We start from the raw sequence: 20,143 nt of genomic DNA on the forward strand, positions 1-20,143 counted from the left end.
GCTAGTATCCTGTGTACTTATACTCATACTGAGCCAGTATCCTGTGTACTTATACTCATACTGAGCTAGTATCCTGTGTACTTATACTCATACTGAGCTAGTATCCTGTGTACTTATACTCATACTCAGCCAGTATCCTGTGTACTTATACTCATACTGAGCCAGTATCCTGTGTAACTATACTTATGATATACACCTGTGAAAGGTGTAGATAGTGAACATCGTTTTTATCTTTATTTTATTATTTTTATTTTATTTTGTATTTATCTCTTATATCTCTCTTTTGCTCTACTTTTGACTCTTAAGCTGCTGGAACGCGCGCGTGTGTGTGTGTGTGTGTGTGTGTGTGTGTGTGTGTGTGTGTGTGTGTGTGTGTGTGTGTGTGTGTGTGGGTGTGGTACAGGTAAACCATGTAATCCTCTTTAGTTAGTTAATGATTGATGGTTTTACTGGTGGCTGGTGTTCAAAGTCTCCTTCCTCATTCGATCTGTCTTCACTGTCTTCTTTAGAACTGTGTTAGCGTTCGTCTCGGTTCTCAACTCTTACTTTGTGTTTTGGTGAACACCTGAATCTCTTCCTTCGACTGATCTTCATTTCCTTCTGTGCTGTAATATTTTCACACGACAAGGGGCAGGACACGTTTTCATCACGGAGAAGCTACGGTACAGCTCGCTAAATGTCATGTTTTCTTTAGATTATTGGTCGTATATTCTCACTGTATTGATATGTTCTAGATGAATCTATTTCCAGTCCCAGTTCAGTGTTTACAGGTTCCTGCTGTAAAAGAGACGTTGATCTCAGAGAGAGAACCTGAATGAAGGAATATGGGTCAGAACATCAATCACTAGTTCCACCGTGTTGAGGGCGTTTCATATTGAACCTCTGGTCCAGGAACCTTTATTGTGGAGGTTCAGTCTGTGCTGTAGTGAGGTCCGTTTGGTTGTGTTGTGGACTTTTATTGTGGAGGTTCAGTCTGTGCTGTAGTGAGGTCCGTTTGGTTGTGTTGTGGACTTTTATTGTGGAGGTTCAGTCTGTGCTGTAGTGAGGTCCGTTTGGTTCATGCTGTGGACTTTTATTGTTGGGTTTTATTGGTAACATTAGTTACCTATTGGTGGTTTGATGGCCGTCTATAAAGGTATAGCACACTGATCTGTAGACTCTTGATGCTCTAGTGACTTTGATCTACTGGAAGAGAGGTCAGTGTTCAGAAGTAAGGAATAATCCTAATAATGACATGTATGAGATCTAGACATATAGCGATAGAGTGTGTAGATCTAGACATAGATAGTGATAGAGTGTGTAGATCTAGTCATGCAGTCAGTTCATTCATTTGGTACTCAAACAGAGTCCACAGAAACAATGTGTAGTTGTGTTTGTGTCCAGGTCTCCAGTCTACTATGGATGAGGAGAGAGAGGAGGGGGGTCCTACCTCTAAGACCACTCTGTCTGGGGAACATGGCCGCCGGAGCAAAGCTAAGAGGTAAGAAGAGGATCTCTCTGTCTGTGACTGTTGTCCATCTCAGAGCTCAGCAGTGATACATCATGACTCCATCATTAGTCTGAGTAACAGCTGTGTGTGTGTGTGTGTGTGTGTGTGTGTTGAAGCCCAGCGCAGCAGCAGAGAGCAGACTCCCCTGGACCCAGCAGTGTCTCCATGAAGAGTGACCGCTCTATGAATCTACCTGAAGTGTTTAAAAATGGAAATCACCAACCTTCTAAGACAAGGTGAGGATTCAGCCGATACATCAGGGCTGTTCAACTGGCGGCCCGCGGATCATCTTGATCTGCCCGCCCATCGTTAATCAGAACATACCAACGTCCAATCACAGGACCACTTGGAGATGGATTGGTTCATGGCTGAGGCCGTTTATTCTGCTGTTTGAATCGTGTGAATGAAATGAATATTCAGACGACTTGTAGCAGACTTTACAGGTTTAATGTTAGAAGGTTCAACGTCTTTCAAACGGCTTTTATTGAATCAGTTTGATCTTTTGAGGTGAAGAGATTTATTGAAACCAATAATCCATGAAGAATAACACAGGTCTGTGTAGAAATGTAGAAACTGACTGCTCTATTTCTATGTTAGCTAAACGCATTGTGAATCAACACTCTATGCACAGTATGACGGGTACTAAGTGTGTTTTTATGTCAACATGTTAGTGCTTAAATGCCATTATAGCTGCTTTTACACATACACGTACAGCCAGCTATTAGCCCGCTATTCTCCCGACGGGCCGTATATGTGAACGACATATCCTGACATTGGACCTCCTGAAAAAAGACTACCCCTCAGGTAGTATTTTAGCTGGCGGAAATGTTAATTACCTTATATGTGAGTGAGCAGTAGAATGTCGGCATTTCACACCAGTTGAGTGGGCGTGTTGATGACGCTTTGGTCTACGTTTGCATGTCATTGAGTGGCACCCGCACCCTAATCGATAATCAGCCTGTTGCCTTTTGTTCACTGAATGGTTTAAAACATATTTTAATGTGGCACTGCTTTTCAGAGTCATTCGTAGTGATGATAGGTCTTATCGTAACCCTCAAGTACAACGTCATACAATAAATTACAATACATGAGTTCACAGCTGCACGCGTATATAGAAAATGTTTTTTTATTTTTATGTTCCACCTTTCCTGCTGTCGGCTCCCAGACCGTAGTCGAGGAGCACAGGGGAGACGTTCCCTCCAGGGCCGATGTTCTCTCGGGGGTAACACCCTTCACTTTGACCGGCAGTGGGTCTGCTTATAGGTTTGAATATGGTCGGAATGAAGAGGCCACCGATTATTGACAGGCTGGGTACTTTATTCTTAGTTTCACTCACTTTACACGTTTGCACAGACACAGTCTCACGCACACACACATGCGCTAACTCTCGTAACACTTATTATTGACAACAGTTAGTTGAACATTATAGGGTCCCGTCCTTCCACTCCCTGTTTTCTCAGTTAAACACAGAAATCAACTACATTTGTCCCAGTGTTTGTTAGATGTCAAATTAAGCAAAAAAAGACGCTCTCTTTCTCCGGTAACGCAGTCGTTCGCGACGCCTTTCTTGTTTGTCGTTTCTTCTATTTGTCTGTAACTCATGCTCCAATCTTTCATCCATCATGCGGATGTTGTGGATGCAACGGAATATATGATGCATCGCTGCAGCAACATTTCAGATGATCGCGATGAGTTCTGCCCGTTCTGCCTCCATGCTGTCTGTGGTCAAACCAAAACAGAGAGAGTGACAGTGGCCGTCCTATCCCGCCTCTTGATAATTTAGACCCTACGTCATGTTCCGCCCCTTCAAGCCCGCCCCCCTAAACCAGTCAGAGATTCTACTGATGTCTGAGTGACACAAATGTCCGCATATCGGACATCAAGTGTGAATAAGTGTGAATGACCCTCACGGTCAAACCTCCTGATGTACAAATGCAGAGAAAAGGCGGAGGACATGTGTGAAAACAGCTAATAACTTAACATTTTCAGCCTGCCCTTATATTTCCATTTCAATAATCTGAGAAAGATTATTGAAATGAAAAGTCATGAGAAAGTAGTTGAGTAGCCCTAAATTATAAAACGAAAAGATATCGACATATCCTAACTTCCAGATGGTTCTTGTTTTTCAGAAGGAGGCAGCAGGGAGCAGACTCCCCTGGACCCAGCTGTGTCTCCATGAAGAGTGACTACTCTATGGAGCTACCTATTAACTTTAAAGATGGAAATCCGTCTATTGAGAAGAGGTGAGGAGTTACCAGAGATCATAAAGATACCGCTTCTATCAAACGTCAATAAATCTGGTTCTTGTTTTTCTAGAAGAGTCCAGCAGCAGAGAGCAGACTCTTGTCATCAGACTCTACTGGTACTGATGTTTACAAGTCAGGAAAAATGTGTGTGTGTGTGTGTGTGGTGAACGCTAAATGATAGGTCTTATCGTAAGTACAACGTCATACAATAAATTACAATACATGAGTTCACAGCTGCACGCGTATATAGAAAATGTTTTTTTATTTTTATGTTCCACCTTTCCTGCTGTCGGCTCCCAGACCGTAGTCGAGGAGCACAGGGGAGACGTTCCCTCCAGGGCCGATGTTCTCTCGGGGGTAACACCCTTCACTTTGACCGGCAGTGGGTCTGCTTATAGGTTTGAATATGGTCAGAATGAAGCGGCCACCGATTATTGACAGGCTGGGTACTTTATTCTTAGATTCACTGACTTTACACGTTTGCACAGACACAGTCTCACGCACACACACATGCGCTAACTCTCGTAACACTTATTATTGACAACAGTTAGTTGTACATTATAGGGTCCCGTCCTTCCACTCCCTGTTTTCTCAGTTAAACACAGAAATCAACTACATTTGTCCCAGTGTTTGTTAGATGTCAAATTAAGCAAAAAAATACGCTCTCTTTCTCCGGTAACGCAGTCGTTCGTGACGCCTTTCTTCTTTGTCGTTTCTTCTATTTGTCTCTAACTCATGCTCCAATCTTTCATCGATCATACGGATGTTGTGGATGCAACGGAATATATGATGCATCGCTGCAGCAACATTTCAGATGATCGCGATGAGTTCTGCCCGTTCTGCCTCCATGCTGTCTGTGGTCAAACCAAAACAGAGAGAGTGACAGTGGCCGTCCTATCCCGCCTCTTGATAATTTAGACCCTACGTCATATCCCGCCCCTTCAAGCCCGCCCCCCTAAACCAGTCAGAGATTCTACTGATGTCTGAGCGACACTGATGTCTGCATATCGGGCATCAAGTGTGAATAAGTGTGAATGACCCTCACGGTCGAACCTCCTGATGTACAAATGCAGAGAAAAGGCGGAGGACATGTGTGAAAACAGCTAATAACTTAACATTTTCAGCCTGCCTTTATATTTCCATTTCAATAATCTGAGAAAGATTATTGAAATGAAAAGTCATGAGAAAGTAGTTGAGTAGCCCTAAATTATAAAACGAAAAGATATCGACATATCCTAACTTCCAGATGGTTCTTGTTTTTCAGAAGGAGGCAGCAGAGAGCAGACTCCCCTGGACCCAGCTGTGTCTCCATGAAGAGTGACCGCTCTGTGGATAGACCTTGGGGATTTAAAGATGGAAATCTGTCTATTGAGAAAAGGTGAGGAGTTACCAGAGATCATAAAGATACAGCTTCTATCAAACGTCCATAAATCTGGTTCTTGTATTTCTAGAAGAGTCCAGCAGCAGAGAGCAGACTCTTGTTATCAGACTCTACTGGTACTGATGTTTACAAGTCAGGAAAAGTGTGTGTGTGTGTGTGTGTGTGTGTGTGTGTGTGTGTGTGTGTGTGTGTGTGTGTGTGTGTGTGTGTGTGTGTGTGTGTGTGTGTGTGTGTGTGTGTGGTGAACGCTAAATGATAGGTCTTATCGTAAGTACAACGTCATACAATAAATTACAATACATGAGTTCACAGCTGCACGCGTATATAGAAAATGTTTTTTTATTTTTATGTTCCACCTTTCCTGCTGTCGGCTCCCAGACCGTAGTCGAGGAGCACAGGGGAGACGTTCCCTCCAGGGCCGATGTTCTCTCGGGGGTAACACCCTTCACTTTGACCGGCAGTGGGTCTGCTTATAGGTTTAAATATGGTCGGAATGAAGCGGCCACCGATTATTGACAGGCTGGGTACTTTATTCTTAGTTTCACTCACTTTACACGTTTGCACAGACACAGTCTCACGCACACACACATGCGCTAACTCTCGTAACACTTATTATTGACAACAGTTAGTTGTACATTATAGGGTCCCGTCCTTCCACTCCCTGTTTTCTCAGTTAAACACAGAAATCAACTACATTTGTCCCAGTGTTTGTTAGATGTCAAATTAAGCAAAAAAATACTCTATCTTTCTCCGGTAACGCAGTCGTTCACGACGCCTTTCTTGTTTGTCGTTTCTTCTATTTGTCTGTAACTCATGCTCCAATCTTTCATCCATCATGCGGATGTTGTGGATGCAACGGAATATATGATGCATCGCTGCAGCAACATTTAAGATGATCGCGATGAGTTCTGCCCGTTCTGCCTCCATGCTGTCTGTGGTCAAACCAAAACAGAGAGAGTGACAGTGGCCGTCCTATCCCGCCTCTTGATAATTTAGACCCTACGTCATATCCTGCCCCTTCAAGCCCGCCCCCCTAAACCAGCTGGAGATTCTACTGATGTCTGAGCGACACAGATGTCCGCATATCGGGCATCAAGTGTGAATAAGTGTGAATGACCCTCACGGTCGAACCTCCTGATGTACAAATGCAGAGAAAAGGCGGAGGACATGTGTGAAAACAGCTAATAACTTAACATTTTCAGCCCGCCCTTATATTTCCATTTCAATAATCTGAGAAAGATTATTGAAATGAAAAGTCATGAGAAAGTAGTTGAGTAGCCCTAAATTATAAAACGAAAAGATATCGACATATCCTAACTTCCAGATGTTTCTTGTTTTTCAGAAGGAGGCAGCAGAGAGCAGACTCCCCTGGACCCAGCTGTGTCTCCATGAAGAGTGACCGCTCTATGGAGCTACCATATAACTTTAAAGATGGAAATCCGTCTATTGAGAAGAGGTGAGGAGTTACCAGAGATCATAAAGATACCACTTCTATCAAACGTCAATAAATCTGGTTCTTGTATTTCTAGAAGAGTCCAGCAGCAGAGAGCAGACTCTTGTTATCAGACTCTACTGGTACTGATGTTTACAAGTCAGGAAAAATGTGTGTGTGTGTGTGTGTGTGTGTGTGTGTGTGTGTGTGTGTGTGTGTGTGTGTGTGTGTGTGTGTGTGTGTGTGTGTGTGTGTGTGTGTGTGTGTGTGTGTGTGTGTGTGGTGAACGCTAAATGATAGGTCTTATCGTAAGTACAACGTCATACAATAAATTACAATACATGAGTTCACAGCTGCACACGTATATAGAAAATGTTTTTTTATTTTTATGTTCCACCTTTCCTGCTGTCGGCTCCCAGACCGTAGTCGAGGAGCACAGGGGAGACGTTCCCTCCAGGGCCGATGTTCTCTCGGGGGTAACACCCTTCACTTTGACCGGCAGTGGGTCTGCTTATAGGTTTGAATATGGTCAGAATGAAGCGGCCACCGATTATTGACAGGCTGGGTACTTTATTCTTAGTTTCACTGACTTTACACGTTTGCACAGACACAGTCTCACGCACACACACATGCGCTAACTCTCGTAACACTTATTATTGACAACAGTTAGTTGTACATTATAGGGTCCCGTCCTTCCACTCCCTGTTTTCTCAGTTACACAGAAATCAACTACATTTGTCCCAGTGTTTGTTAGATGTCAAATTAAGCAAAAAAATACGCTCTCTTTCTCCGGTAACGCAGTCATTCGCGACGCCTTTCTTGTTTGTCGTTTCTTCTATTTGTCTCTAACTCATGCTCCAATCCTTCATCGATCATGCGGATGTTGTGGATTCAACGGAATATATGATGCATCGCTGCAGCAACATTTCAGATGATTGCGATGAGTTCTGCCCGTTCTGCCTCCATGCTGTCTGTGGTCAAACCAAAACAGAGAGAGTGACAGTGGCCGTCCTATCCCGCCTCTTGATAATTTAGACCCTACGTCATATCCCGCCCCTTCAAGCCCGCCCCCCTAAACCAGCTGGAGATTCAATTGATGTCTGAGCGACACTGATGTCCGCATATCGGACATCAAGTGTGAATAAGTGTGAATGACCCTCACGGTCAAACCTCCTGATGTACAAATGCAGAGAAAAGGCGGAGGACATGTGTGAAAACAGCTAATAACTTAACATTTTCAGCCTGCCCTTATATTTCCATTTCAATAATCTGAGAAAGATTATTGAAATGAAAAGTCATGAGAAAGTAGCTGAGTAGCCCTAAATTATAAAACGAAAAGATATCGACATATCCTAACTTCCAGATGGTTCTTGTTTTTCAGAAGGAGGCAGCAGAGAGCAGACTCCCCTGGACCCAGCTGTGTCTCCATGAAGAGTGACCGCTCTATGGATCCACCTATTAGCTTTAAAGATGGAAATCAGTCTATTGAGAAAAGGTGAGAGATCATAAAGATACAGCTTCTATCAAACGTCCATAAATCTGGTTCTTGTATTTCTAGAAGAGTCCAGCAGCAGAGAGCAGACTCTTGTTATCAGACTCTACTGGTACTGATGTTTACAAGTCAGGAAAAGTGTGTGTGTGTGTGTGTGTGTGTGTGTGTGTGTGTGTGTGTGTGTGTGTGTGTGTGTGTGTGTGTGTGTGTGTGTGTGTGTGTGTGTGTGTGTGTGTGTGTGTGTGTGTGTGTGTGTGTGTGTGTGTGTGTGTGTGTGTGTGGTGAATGCTAAATGATAGGTCTTATCGTAAGTACAACGTCATACAATAAATTACAATACATGAGTTCACAGCTGCACGCGTATATAGAAAATGTTTTTTTATTTTTATGTTCCACCTTTCCTGCTGTCGGCTCCCAGACCGTAGTCGAGGAGCACAGGGGAGACGTTCCCTCCAGGGCCGATGTTCTCTCGGGGGTAACACCCTTCACTTTGACCGGCAGTGGGTCTGCTTATAGGTTTGAATATGGTCGGAATGAAGCGGCCACCGATTATTGACAGGCTGGGTACTTTATTCTTAGTTTCACTGACTTTACACGTTTGCACAGACACAGTCTCACGCACACACACATGCGCTAACTCTCGTAACACTTATTATTGACAACAGTTAGTTGTACATTATAGGGTCCCGTCCTTCCACTCCCTGTTTTCTCAGTTAAACACAGAAATCAACTACATTTGTCCCAGTGTTTGTTAGATGTCAAATTAAGCAAAAAAATACGCTCTCTTTCTCCGGTAACGCAGTCGTTCACGACGCCTTTCTTCTTTGTCGTTTATTCTATTTGTCTGTAACTCATGCTCCAATCTTTCATCCATCATGCGGATGTTGTGGATGCAACGGAATATATGATGCATCGCTGCAGCAACATTTAAGATGATCGCGATGAGTTCTGCCCGTTCTGCCTCCGTGCTGTCTGTGGTCAAACCAAAACAGAGAGAGTGACAGTGGCCGTCCTATCCCGCCTCTTGATAATTTAGACCCTACGTCATATCCCGCCCCTTCAAGCCCGCCCCCCTAAACCAGTCAGAGATTCTACTGATGTCTGAGCGACACTGATGTCTGCATATCGGGCATCAAGTGTGAATAAGTGTGAATGACCCTCACGGTCGAACCTCCTGACGTACAAATGCAGAGAAAAGGCGGAGGACATGTGTGAAAACAGCTAATAACTTAACATTTTCAGCCTGCCCTTATATTTCCATTTCAATAATCTGAGAAAGATTATTGAAATGAAAAGTCATGAGAAAGTAGTTGAGTATCCCTAAATTATAAAACGAAAAGATATCGACATATCCTAACTTCCAGATGGTTCTTGTTTTTCAGAAGGAGGCAGCAGGGAGCAGACTCCCCTGGACCCAGCTGTGTCTCCATGAAGAGTGACCGCTCTATGGATATACCTCTTAAATTTAAAGATGGAAATCCGTCTATTGAGAAAAGGTGAGGAGTTACCAGAGATCATAAAGATACAGCTTCTATCAAACGTCCATAAATCTGGTTCTTGTATTTCTAGAAGAGTCCAGCAGCAGAGAGCAGACTCTTGTTATCAGACTCTACTGGTACTGATGTTTACAAGTCAGGAAAAATGTGTGTGTGTGTGTGTGTGTGTGTGTGTGTGTGTGTGTGTGTGTGTGTGTGTGTGTGTGTGTGTGTGTGTGTGTGTGTGTGTGTGTGTGTGTGTGTGTGTGTGTGTGTGTGTGTGTGTGTGTGGTGAACAATAAATGATAGGTCTTATCGTAAGTACAACGTCATACAATAAATTACAATACATGAGTTCACAGCTGCACACGTATATAGAAAATGTTTTTTTATTATTATGTTCCACCTTTCCTGCTGTCGGCTCCCAGACCGTAGTCGAGGAGCACAGGGGAGACGTTCCCTCCAGGGCCGATGTTCTCTCGGGGGTAACACCCTTCACTTTGACCGGCAGTGGGTCTGCTTATAGGTTTGAATATGGTCGGAATGAAGCGGCCACCGATTATTGACAGGCTGGGTACTTTATTCTTAGTTTCACTCACTTTACACGTTTGCACAGACACAGTCTCACGCACACACACATGCGCTAACTCTCGTAACACTTATTATTGACAACAGTTAGTTGTACATTATAGGGTCCCGTCCTTCCACTCCCTGTTTTCTCAGTTAAACACAGAAATCAACTACATTTGTCCCAGTGTTTGTTAGATGTCAAATTAAGCAAAAGAATACGCTATCTTTCTCCGGTAATGCAGTCGTTCGCGACGCCTTTCTTGTTTGTCGTTTCTTCTATTTGTCTGTAACTCATGCTCCAATCCTTCATCCATCATGCGGATGTTGTGGATGCAACGGAATATATGATGCATCGCTGCAGCAACATTTCAGATGATCGCGATGAGTTCTGCCCGTTCTGCCTCCGCGCTGTCTGTGGTCAAACCAAAACAGAGAAAGTGACAGTGGCCGTCCTATCCCGCCTCTTGATAATTTAGACCCTACGTCATATCCCGCCCCTTCAAGCCCGCCCCCCTAAACCAGTCAGAGATTCTACTGATGTCTGAGCGACACTGATGTCCGCATATCGGACATCAAGTGTGAATAAGTGTGAATGACCCTCACGGTCGAACCTCCTGATGTCCAAATGCAGAGAAAAGGCGGAGGACATGTGTGAAAACAGCGAATAACTTAACATTTTCAGCCCGCCCTTATATTTCCATTTCAATAATCTGAGAAAGATTATTGAAATGAAAAGTCATGAGAAAGTAGTTGAGTAGCCCTAAATTATGAAACGAAAAGATATCGACATATCCTAACTTCCAGATGGTTCTTGTTTTTCAGAAGGAGGCAGCAGAGAGCAGACTCCCCTGGACCCAGCTGTGTCTCCATGAAGAGTGACTGCTCTATGAAACAACCTATTGACTTTAAAGATGGAAATCCGTCTATTGAGAAAAGGTGAGGAGTTACCAGAGATCATAAAGATACAGCGTCTATCAAACGTCCATAAATCTGGTTCTTGTTTTTCTAGAAGAGTCCAGCAGCAGAGAGCAGACTCTTGTTATCAGACTCTACTGGTACTGATGTTTACAAGTCAGGAAAAATGTGTGTGTGTGTGTATGTGTGTGTGTGTGTGTGTGTGTGTGTGTGTGTGTGTGTGTGTGTGTGTGTGTGTGTGTGTGTGTGGTGAATGCTAAATGATAGGTCTTATCGTAAGTACAACGTCATACAATAAATTACAATACATGAGTTCACAGCTGCACGCGTATATAGAAAATGTTTTTTTATTTTTATGTTCCACCTTTCCTGCTGTCGGCTCCCAGACCGTAGTCGAGGAGCACAGGGGAGACGTTCCCTCCAGGGCCGATGTTCTCTCGGGGGTAACACCCTTCACTTTGACCGGCAGTGGGTCTGCTTATAGGTTTGAATATGGTCGGAATGAAGCAGCCACCGATTATTGACAGGCTGGGTACTTTATTCTTAGTTTCACTGACTTTACACGTTTGCACAGACGCAGTCTCACGCACACACACATGCGCTAACTCTCGTAACACTTATTATTGACAACAGTTAGTTGTACATTATAGGGTCCCGTCCTTCCACTCCCTGTTTTCTCAGTTAAACACAGAAATCAACTACATTTGTCCCAGTGTTTGTTAGATGTCAAATTAAGCAAAAGAATACGCTATCTTTCTCCGGTAACGCAGTCGTTCGCGACGCCTTTCTTGTTTGTCGTTTCTTCTATTTGTCTCTAACTCATGCTCCAATCCTTCATCCATCATGCGGATGTTGTGGATGCAACGGAATATATGATGCATCGCTGCAGCAACATTTCAGATGATCGCGATGAGTTCTGCCCGTTCTGCCTCCGCGCTGTCTGTGGTCAAACCAAAACAGAGAAAGTGACAGTGGCCGTCCTATCCCGCCTCTTGATAATTTAGACCCTACGTCATATCCCGCCCCTTCAAGCCCGCCCCCCTAAACCAGTCAGAGATTCTACTGATGTCTGAGCGACACTGATGTCCGCATATCGGACATCAAGTGTGAATAAGTGTGAATGACCCTCACGGTCGAACCTCCTGATGTCCAAATGCAGAGAAAAGGCGGAGGACATGTGTGAAAACAGCTAATAACTTAACATTTTCAGCCCGCCCTTATATTTCCGTTTCAATAATCTGAGAAAGATTATTGAAATGAAAAGTCATGAGAAAGTAGTTGAGTAGCCCTAAATTATGAAACGAAAAGATATCGACATATCCTAACTTCCAGATGGTTCTTGTTTTTCAGAAGGAGGCAGCAGAGAGCAGACTCCCCTGGACCCAGCTGTGTCTCCATGAAGAGTGACCGCTCTATGAAACAACCTATTGACTTTAAAGATGGAAATCCGTCTATTGAGAAAAGGTGAGGAGTTACCAGAGATCATAAAGATACAGCGTCTATCAAACGTCCATAAATCTGGTTCTTGTTTTTCTAGAAGAGTCCAGCAGCAGAGAGCAGACTCTTGTCATCAGACTCTACTGGTACTGATGTTTACAAGTCAGGAAAAATGTGTGTGTGTGTGTGTGTGTGTGTGTGGTGAATGCTAAATGATAGGTCTTATCGTAAGTACAACGTCATACAATAAATTACAATACATGAGTTCACAGCTGCACGCGTATATAGAAAATGTTTTTTTATTTTTATGTTCCACCTTTCCTGCTGTCGGCTCCCAGACCGTAGTCGAGGAGCACAGGGGAGACGTTCCCTCCAGGGCCGATGTTCTCTCGGGGGTAACACCCTTCACTTTGACCGGCAGTGGGTCTGCTTATAGGTTTGAATATGGTCAGAATGAAGCAGCCACGATTATTGACAGGCTGGGTACTTTATTCTTAGTTTCACTGACTTTACACGTTTGCACAGACACAGTCTCACGCACACACACATGCGCTAACTCTCGTAACACTTATTATTGACAACAGTTAGTTGTACATTATAGGGTCCCTTCCTTCCACTCCCTGTTTTCTCAGTTAAACACAGAAATCAACTACATTTGTCCCAGTGTTTGTTAGATGTCAAATTAAGCAAAAAAATACGCTCTCTTTCTCCGGTAACGCAGTCGTTCACGACGCCTTTCTTCTTTGTCGTTTCTTCTATTTGTCTGTAACTCATGCTCCAATCTTTCATCCATCATGCGGATGTTGTGGATGCAACGGAATATATGATGCATCGCTGCAGCAACATTTCAGATGATCGCGATGAGTTCTGTCCGTTCTGCCTCCATGCTGTCTGTGGTCAAACCAAAACAGAGAGAGTGACAGTGGCCGTCCTATCCCGCCTCTTGATAATTTAGACCCTACGTCATATCCCGCCCCTTCAAGCCCCCGCCCCCCTAAACCAGTCAGAGATTCTACTGATGTCTGAGCAACACCGATGTCCGCATATCGGACATCAAGTTTGAATAAGTGTGAATGACCCTCACGGTCAAACCTCCTGATGTACAAATGCAGAGAAAAGGCGGAGGACATGTGTGAAAACAGCTAATAACTTAACATTTTCAGCCTGCCCTTATATTTCCATTTCAATAATCTGAGAAAGATTATTGAAATGAAAAGTCATGAGAAAGTAGTTGAGTAGCCCTAAATTATAAAACGAAAAGATATCGACATATCCTAACTTCCAGATGGTTCTTGTTTTTCAGAAGGAGGCAGCAGAGAGCAGACTCCCCTGGACCCAGCTGTGACTCCATGAAGAGTGACTACTCTATGAATCCACCTCTTAACTTTAAAAATGGAAATCAGTCTATTGAGAAAAGGTGAGGAGTTACCAGAGATCATAAAGATACAGCTTCTATCAAACGTCCATAAATCTGGTTCTTGTTTTTCTAGAAGAGTCCAGCAGCAGAGAGCAGACTCTTGTTATCAGACTCTACTGGTACTGATGTTTACAAGTCAGGAAAAATGTGTGTGTGTGTGTGTGTGTGTGTGTGTGTGTGTGTGTGTGTGTGTGTGTGTGTGTGTGTGTGTGTGTGTGTGTGTGTGTGTGTGTGTGTGTGTGTGTGTGTGTGTGTGTGTGTGTGTGTGTGTGTGTGTGTGTGTGTGTGTGTGTGTGTGTGTGTGTGTGTGTGTGTGTGTGTGTGTGTGTGGTGAATGCTAAATGATAGGTCTTATCGTAAGTACAACGTCATACAATAAATTACAATACATGAGTTCACAGCTGCACGCGTATATAGAAAATGTTTTTTTATTTTTATGTTCCACCTTTCCTGCTGTCGGCTCCCAGACCGTAGTCGAGGAGCACAGGGGAGACGTTCCCTCCAGGGCCGATGTTCTCTCGGGGGTAACACCCTTCACTTTGACCGGCAGTGGGTCTGCTTATAGGTTTGAATATGGTCGGAATGAAGCAGCCACCGATTATTGACAGGCTGGGTACTTTATTCTTAGTTTCACTGACTTTACACGTTTGCACAGACACAGTCTCACGCACACTCACATGCGCTAACTCTCGTAACACTTATTATTGACAACAGTTAGTTGTACATTATAGGGTCCCGTCCTTCCACTCCCTGTTTTCTCAGTTAAACACAGAAATCAACTACATTTGTCCCAGTGTTTGTTAGATGTCAAATCAAGCAAAAAAATACGCTATCTTTCTCCGGTAACGCAGTCGTTCATGACGCCTTTCTTGTTTGTCGTTTCTTCTATTTGTCTCTAACTCATGCTCCAATCTTTCATCGATCATGCAGATGTTGTGGATGCAACGGAATATATGATGCATCGCTGCAGCAACATTTCAGATGATCGCGATGAGTTCTGCCCGTTCTGCCTCCATGCTGTCTGTGGTCAAACCAAAACAGAGAGAGTGACAGTGGCCGTCCTATCCCGCCTCTTGATAATTTAGACCCTACGTCATATCCCGCCCCTTCAAGCCCCCGCCCCCCTAAACCAGTCAGAGATTCTACTGATGTCTGAGCGACACTGATGTCTGCATATCGGGCATCAAGTGTGAATAAGTGTGAATGACCCTCACGGTCGAACCTCCTGATGTACAAATGCAGAGAAAAGGCGGAGGACATGTGTGAAAACAGCTAATAACTTAACATTTTCAGCCTGCCCTTATATTTCCATTTCAATAATCTGAGAAAGATTATTGAAATGAAAAGTCATGAGAAAGTAGTTGAGTAGCCCAAAATTATAAAACGAAAAGATATCGACATATCCTAACTTCCAGATGGTTCTTGTTTTTCAGAAGGAGGCAGCAGGGAGCAGACTCCCCTGGACCCAGCTGTGTCTCCATGAAGAGTGACTGGTCTATGGGTCAACCTATTAACTTCAAAGATGGAAATCAGTCTATTGAGAAAAGGTGAGGAGTTACCAGAGATCATAAAGATACAGCTTCTATCAAACGTCCATAAATCTGGTTCTTGTTTTTCTAGAAGAGTCCAGCAGCAGAGAGCAGACTCTTGTTATCAGACTCTACTGGTACTGATGTTTACAAGTCAGGAAAAATGTGTGTGTGTGTGTGTGTGTGTGTGTGTGTGTGTGTGTGTGTGTGTGTGTGTGTGTGTGTGTGTGTGTGTGTGTGTGTGTGTGTGTGTGTGTGTGTGTGTGTGTGTGTGTGTGTGTGTGTGTGTGTGTGTTCTCCACAGACACCAGGAGAGTTCAAAGGTTACCAGTGCTCAGTCTGTACAGCAGCATCAAACAGAGAAGGAGATGAACCAGGAGGAAGTGGCCCACACACTGGGGGGCGGTAAGAGACTCTTACTTTGAACACAGAGGAGACTATTATTTTGAAGGGCAGAAGAGACTCTTACTTTGAAGACAGAGGAAAAATTATATTTTTAAGGAGCAGTATGAGACTCTTATTTGTTCTTTTCGGACTGAATGACTTTTAACTTCAATGTGGAGACATCTATCCTCTTTGGGGTTAAATGGTTTGATCCAGATATGTAGTTGTTATTGTGGGGGTATCAGGTTAAATGGTTTGATCCAGGTCTGTAGGGTTATTGTGGGTCTATCAGGTTAAATGGTTTGATCCAGATATGGAGGGTTATCGTGGGGGTATCAAGTTAAAGAATGTTAAAAATTATACTGCAGATCAACAGCAGAATAACTCAGTGGAATAGATGCAACACTATCTTGTTATATCAGCATAACAAGTCACTTTAGACTGATTCACCATCATTATTACTATCATTAGACCAATCATACTGCTGTGGAAATAATAGTCCTGAACATTTTGAATCTGTAACATGCAGTCCTTGTCACGACCAGCTTCTCCGACCACAACTTACGAAACAACCAAATATCATTGAGTTGATAATTTAACAGGAAATATCGACCTGTTTCCACTGATGTCACCTTCCACTAACTGATGTCTTCTGTTGTTTTCACTTTTAGGATCTGATGCTGTCGAGTGCCAACATAAAATCAAGTCTAGTTTGAAGAATAAGTACAGGCGTGGGTTTGAGGGATTCGCTAAAGCAGGACATTCAACACCTCTGAAGGACTTCTACACAGAGATCTTCATCACAGAGAGAGGCAGTGGAGAGGTCAACCAGGAACATGAGGTCAGACTGATTGAAACAGCTTCCAGGAAACCAGCCTTAGAGGAAACACCAATCAGATGTGAGGACATCTTTAAACCCTTACCTGGAAAAGATCAACCAATCAGGACAATAATGACAACTGGAGTGGCCGGCATTGGTAAAACCGTCTTAACACACAAGTTCACTCTGGACTGGGCTGAAGGCAAAACCAACCACGACATAGACTTCACATTTCTCCTCACTTTCAGAGAGCTGAATTTACTGAAAGGGAAAGAGTTTAGCTTGGTGGAACTTCTTCATCGCTTCTTTATTGAGACCAAAGAAGCAGGAATCTGCAGATTCCATCGGTTCCAAGTTGTCTTCATCTTGGATGGTCTGGATGAGTGTCGACTTCCTCTGGACTTCCAGAACAACCCGATCTGGACTGATGTCACAAAGTCCACCTCGGTGGACGTGCTGCTGACAAACCTCATCAGGGGCGACCTGCTTCCCTCAGCTCGCATCTGGATAACCTCACGCCCTGCGGCAGCCAATCAGATCCCTGCTAAGTGTGTTGGCATGGTGACAGAGGTGAGAGGGTTCACCGACCCACAGAAGGAGGAGTACTTCAGGAAGAGATTCAAAGAAGATAAGCTGGCCAGCACAATCATCTCCCACATAAAAAAATCACGAAGCCTCCACATCATGTGTCACATCCCAGTCTTCTGTTGGATCACTGCTACAGTTCTGGAGGACTGCTTCAAAACATCCCAGAGAGAAGAAGAGATGCCCAAGACCGTGACTCAGATGTACAGCCACATCCTGAAGGTTCAGTCCATACAGGGGGACAGGAAGTACCGTGGGAGATCTGAAACAGATCCACACTGGAGTTTAGAGAGCAAGGAGATCATTGTTTCTCTGGGAAAACTGGCTTTTCACCAGCTGGAGAAAGGCAACCTGATCTTCTATGAGTCAGACCTGGCAGAGTGTGACATCGATATCGCAGCAGCCTCAGTGTACTCAGGAGTGTTCACCCAGATCTTTAAAGAGGAGTGTGGGCTGTACCAGGACAAGGTGTTCTGCTTTGTCCATCTGAGCCTCCAGGAGTTTCTGGCTGCCCTTTATGTCTTTAAGCACTTCATAGGCACTGGGATCAATCTGCTCTCAGAAGAACAACCAAACTCTGGGGAAGATAAACTCCTCCTCCTCTACCAGAGTGCTGTGGACAAGGCCGTACAGAGTGAGAACGGACACCTGGACTTGTTCCTCCGCTTCCTCCTAGGCCTCTCTCTGGAGACCAATCAGATTCTCCTACGAGGTCTGCTGGGAAAGACAGGAAGTGGCTCAAAGACCAATGAGAAAACAGTGTCTTACATCAAGAAGAAGATGGATGGAGATCTCTCTCCAGAGAGAAGCATCAATCTGTTGCACTGTCTGAATGAGCTGAACGACCGTTCTCTAGTGGAGCAGATCCAACAGTCCCTGACATCAGGAAGTCTCTCCACAGAATATCTCTCTCCTGCTCAGTGGTCAGCTCTGGTCTTCATCTTACTGTCATCAGAAGAGGAGCTGGACGTGTTTGACCTGAAGGAATACTCTGCTTCAGAGGAGGGTCTTCTGAGGCTGCTGCCAGTGGTCAAAGCCTCCAAAACATCTCTGTGAGTTCACTAATAACATGTATTACAATACACACAACACTATATACATAAAATATAATATAATATATATATAACAGTGTTTCCCACAGACCAGGTAGCAATGTGTGGTGCCCCCCTGCAGGGTTGGCAACTTTTGGTTTTTGGCCGGAGTGAGATTCTGTAGAATTTTATAATGCTTACATTATAACAGGGTCCGCGGGTGGAATTGTTGACGGGGGCGGGGTAGTTGGATTGCGGGCGGACGGGATTGTTGTGTTGGATTGCGGGCGGACGGGATTGTTGTGTTGGATTGCGGGCGGACGGGATTGTTAACGGGGGGAAGGGGGGTGGGGAGGGTTGATAAAAGCGAAATTAATTTGTGGAGCTCGTTGTTGAATCTGTGGCGCTGCGCCACACATTGGTCTATGTATGGGAAACACTGTATAATAATATATGCTAGAATATATGTTATTATAACTAACAAAACATATCTGTAGGTTCACTAATAATATGTATAACTTATCATAATATGGAGAAAACTAGAATATAAAAGGTATAATAAAATACAAATCGTATCTGTACGTTCACTAATAACATGTATAACAATACACACAAGATAATATACATAAAACTAGATAATAAAAGTTATAATAACATAGGAAACATCTCTGTACGTTCAGTGATAACGTATTATATTACACACAAAATAATTAATACTAGGATATAAAAGCAGTACCGATTTATTTATTTAACATACTCCCCAATCATAACAATCATAAAAGATAAATGATAATAATTAACAATGATTCGCCGAAGGTCTCGGGGGCTATTCCCCACTACTCACAGAGCCTGAGGTGAATCATTGTTTTATATAAACTACACGTGAACACTCCAAAAATAAACAAGATTACACTTTTTGCCGGGATGTATTTGTTTTTATGAGCGGTTCATTCGTTTTTATTGGCGTGACGAGACGACCATCACTCGCGCTACCCAATGGGGGAGGGGGGAGAGGGACAGAGGGGGGAGAGGGACAGAGGGGGGAGAGGGACAGAGGGGGGAGAGAGACGGAGGGGGGAGAGGGAGGAGAGGGGGGAGAGGGACAGAGGGGGGAGAGGGACAGAGGGGGAGAGGGACGGAGGGGGGAGAGGGACAGAGGGGGAGAGGGACGGAGGGGGGAGAGGGACAGAGGGGGAGAGGGACAGAGGGGGGAGAGGGACAGAGGGGGAGAGGGACAGAGGGGGGAGAGGGACAGATACGGAGGGGGGAGGGACAGAGGGGGGAGAGGGACAGAGGGGGAGGGGGGAGAGGGACAGAGGAGGGACAGAGGGGGGAGAGGGACAGAGGGGGGAGAGGGACAGAGGGGGAGAGGGACAGAGGAGGGACAGAGGGGGGAGAGGGAGGGACGGAGAGGGTAAGGGAGGGGGAGGGACGGAGGGGGGAGGGAGGGATGGACGGAGTACACACAACGAAAACATACATAATAGTAGAATATAAAAGTTATGATAACATACAAAACATCTTTTGAGGTTAACTTATAACATCTCAATATACACAACGTTATATTGTGTAACCAGGGTGAAAAGTCAAACTCAAAAGCTCTATTCATTATGAAATAATAATTAAAGAATGAATAATAATTGTTCATCAATAATTAAATGCACCTGTATTTAAATATGTTGCTATAAGTATAAATAAATAGTTATTGATGAGGTTACATGCATAAATATACGTTCATTATTAATAAAAGGTGACCCACTATTTTAAAACGTTTAACCTTGTTCAGTAGTTTGGTTATATGGACGCATATATCAAGACACATTTTCTACTGGCTACAATCTTTTTAATTTGGTGGCAACCTAAAAAATGTGCACCCTTTTATTAGACGTGAAAATGTCCTTGGTCACCTCCCATCAGTGGCGGTTTCAGGAACGGGCCAA

The 20,143-nt window shown here is 44.0% G+C and overlaps 1 protein-coding gene across 2 annotated transcripts in view; it reads left to right on the forward strand.

Moving 5' to 3' along the window:
- The first annotated feature begins 408 nt into the window (after positions 1-408).
- Positions 409-20,143, forward strand: part of LOC311371098 (NLR family CARD domain-containing protein 3-like) — a 31,060-nt gene continuing 11,325 nt past the window's right edge. For both annotated transcript variants that reach the window (XM_084489328.1, XM_084489329.1), the window contains exons 1-6: positions 409-662; positions 1,384-1,480; positions 1,606-1,725; positions 3,619-3,732; positions 15,688-15,788; positions 16,439-18,224. In XM_084489328.1, the coding sequence (XP_084345454.1) occupies positions 1,398-1,480; positions 1,606-1,725; positions 3,619-3,732; positions 15,688-15,788; positions 16,439-18,224 (2,204 nt within the window). In that variant the 5' untranslated portion in view covers positions 409-662; positions 1,384-1,397. The remainder of the gene's footprint in view (positions 663-1,383; positions 1,481-1,605; positions 1,726-3,618; positions 3,733-15,687; positions 15,789-16,438; positions 18,225-20,143) is intronic.

This window comes from Micromesistius poutassou, assembly GCF_964030765.1.
Source record: "Micromesistius poutassou genome assembly, contig: SCAFFOLD_2485, whole genome shotgun sequence".
In the NCBI taxonomy this organism is placed as follows: Eukaryota; Metazoa; Chordata; class Actinopteri; order Gadiformes; family Gadidae; genus Micromesistius; species Micromesistius poutassou.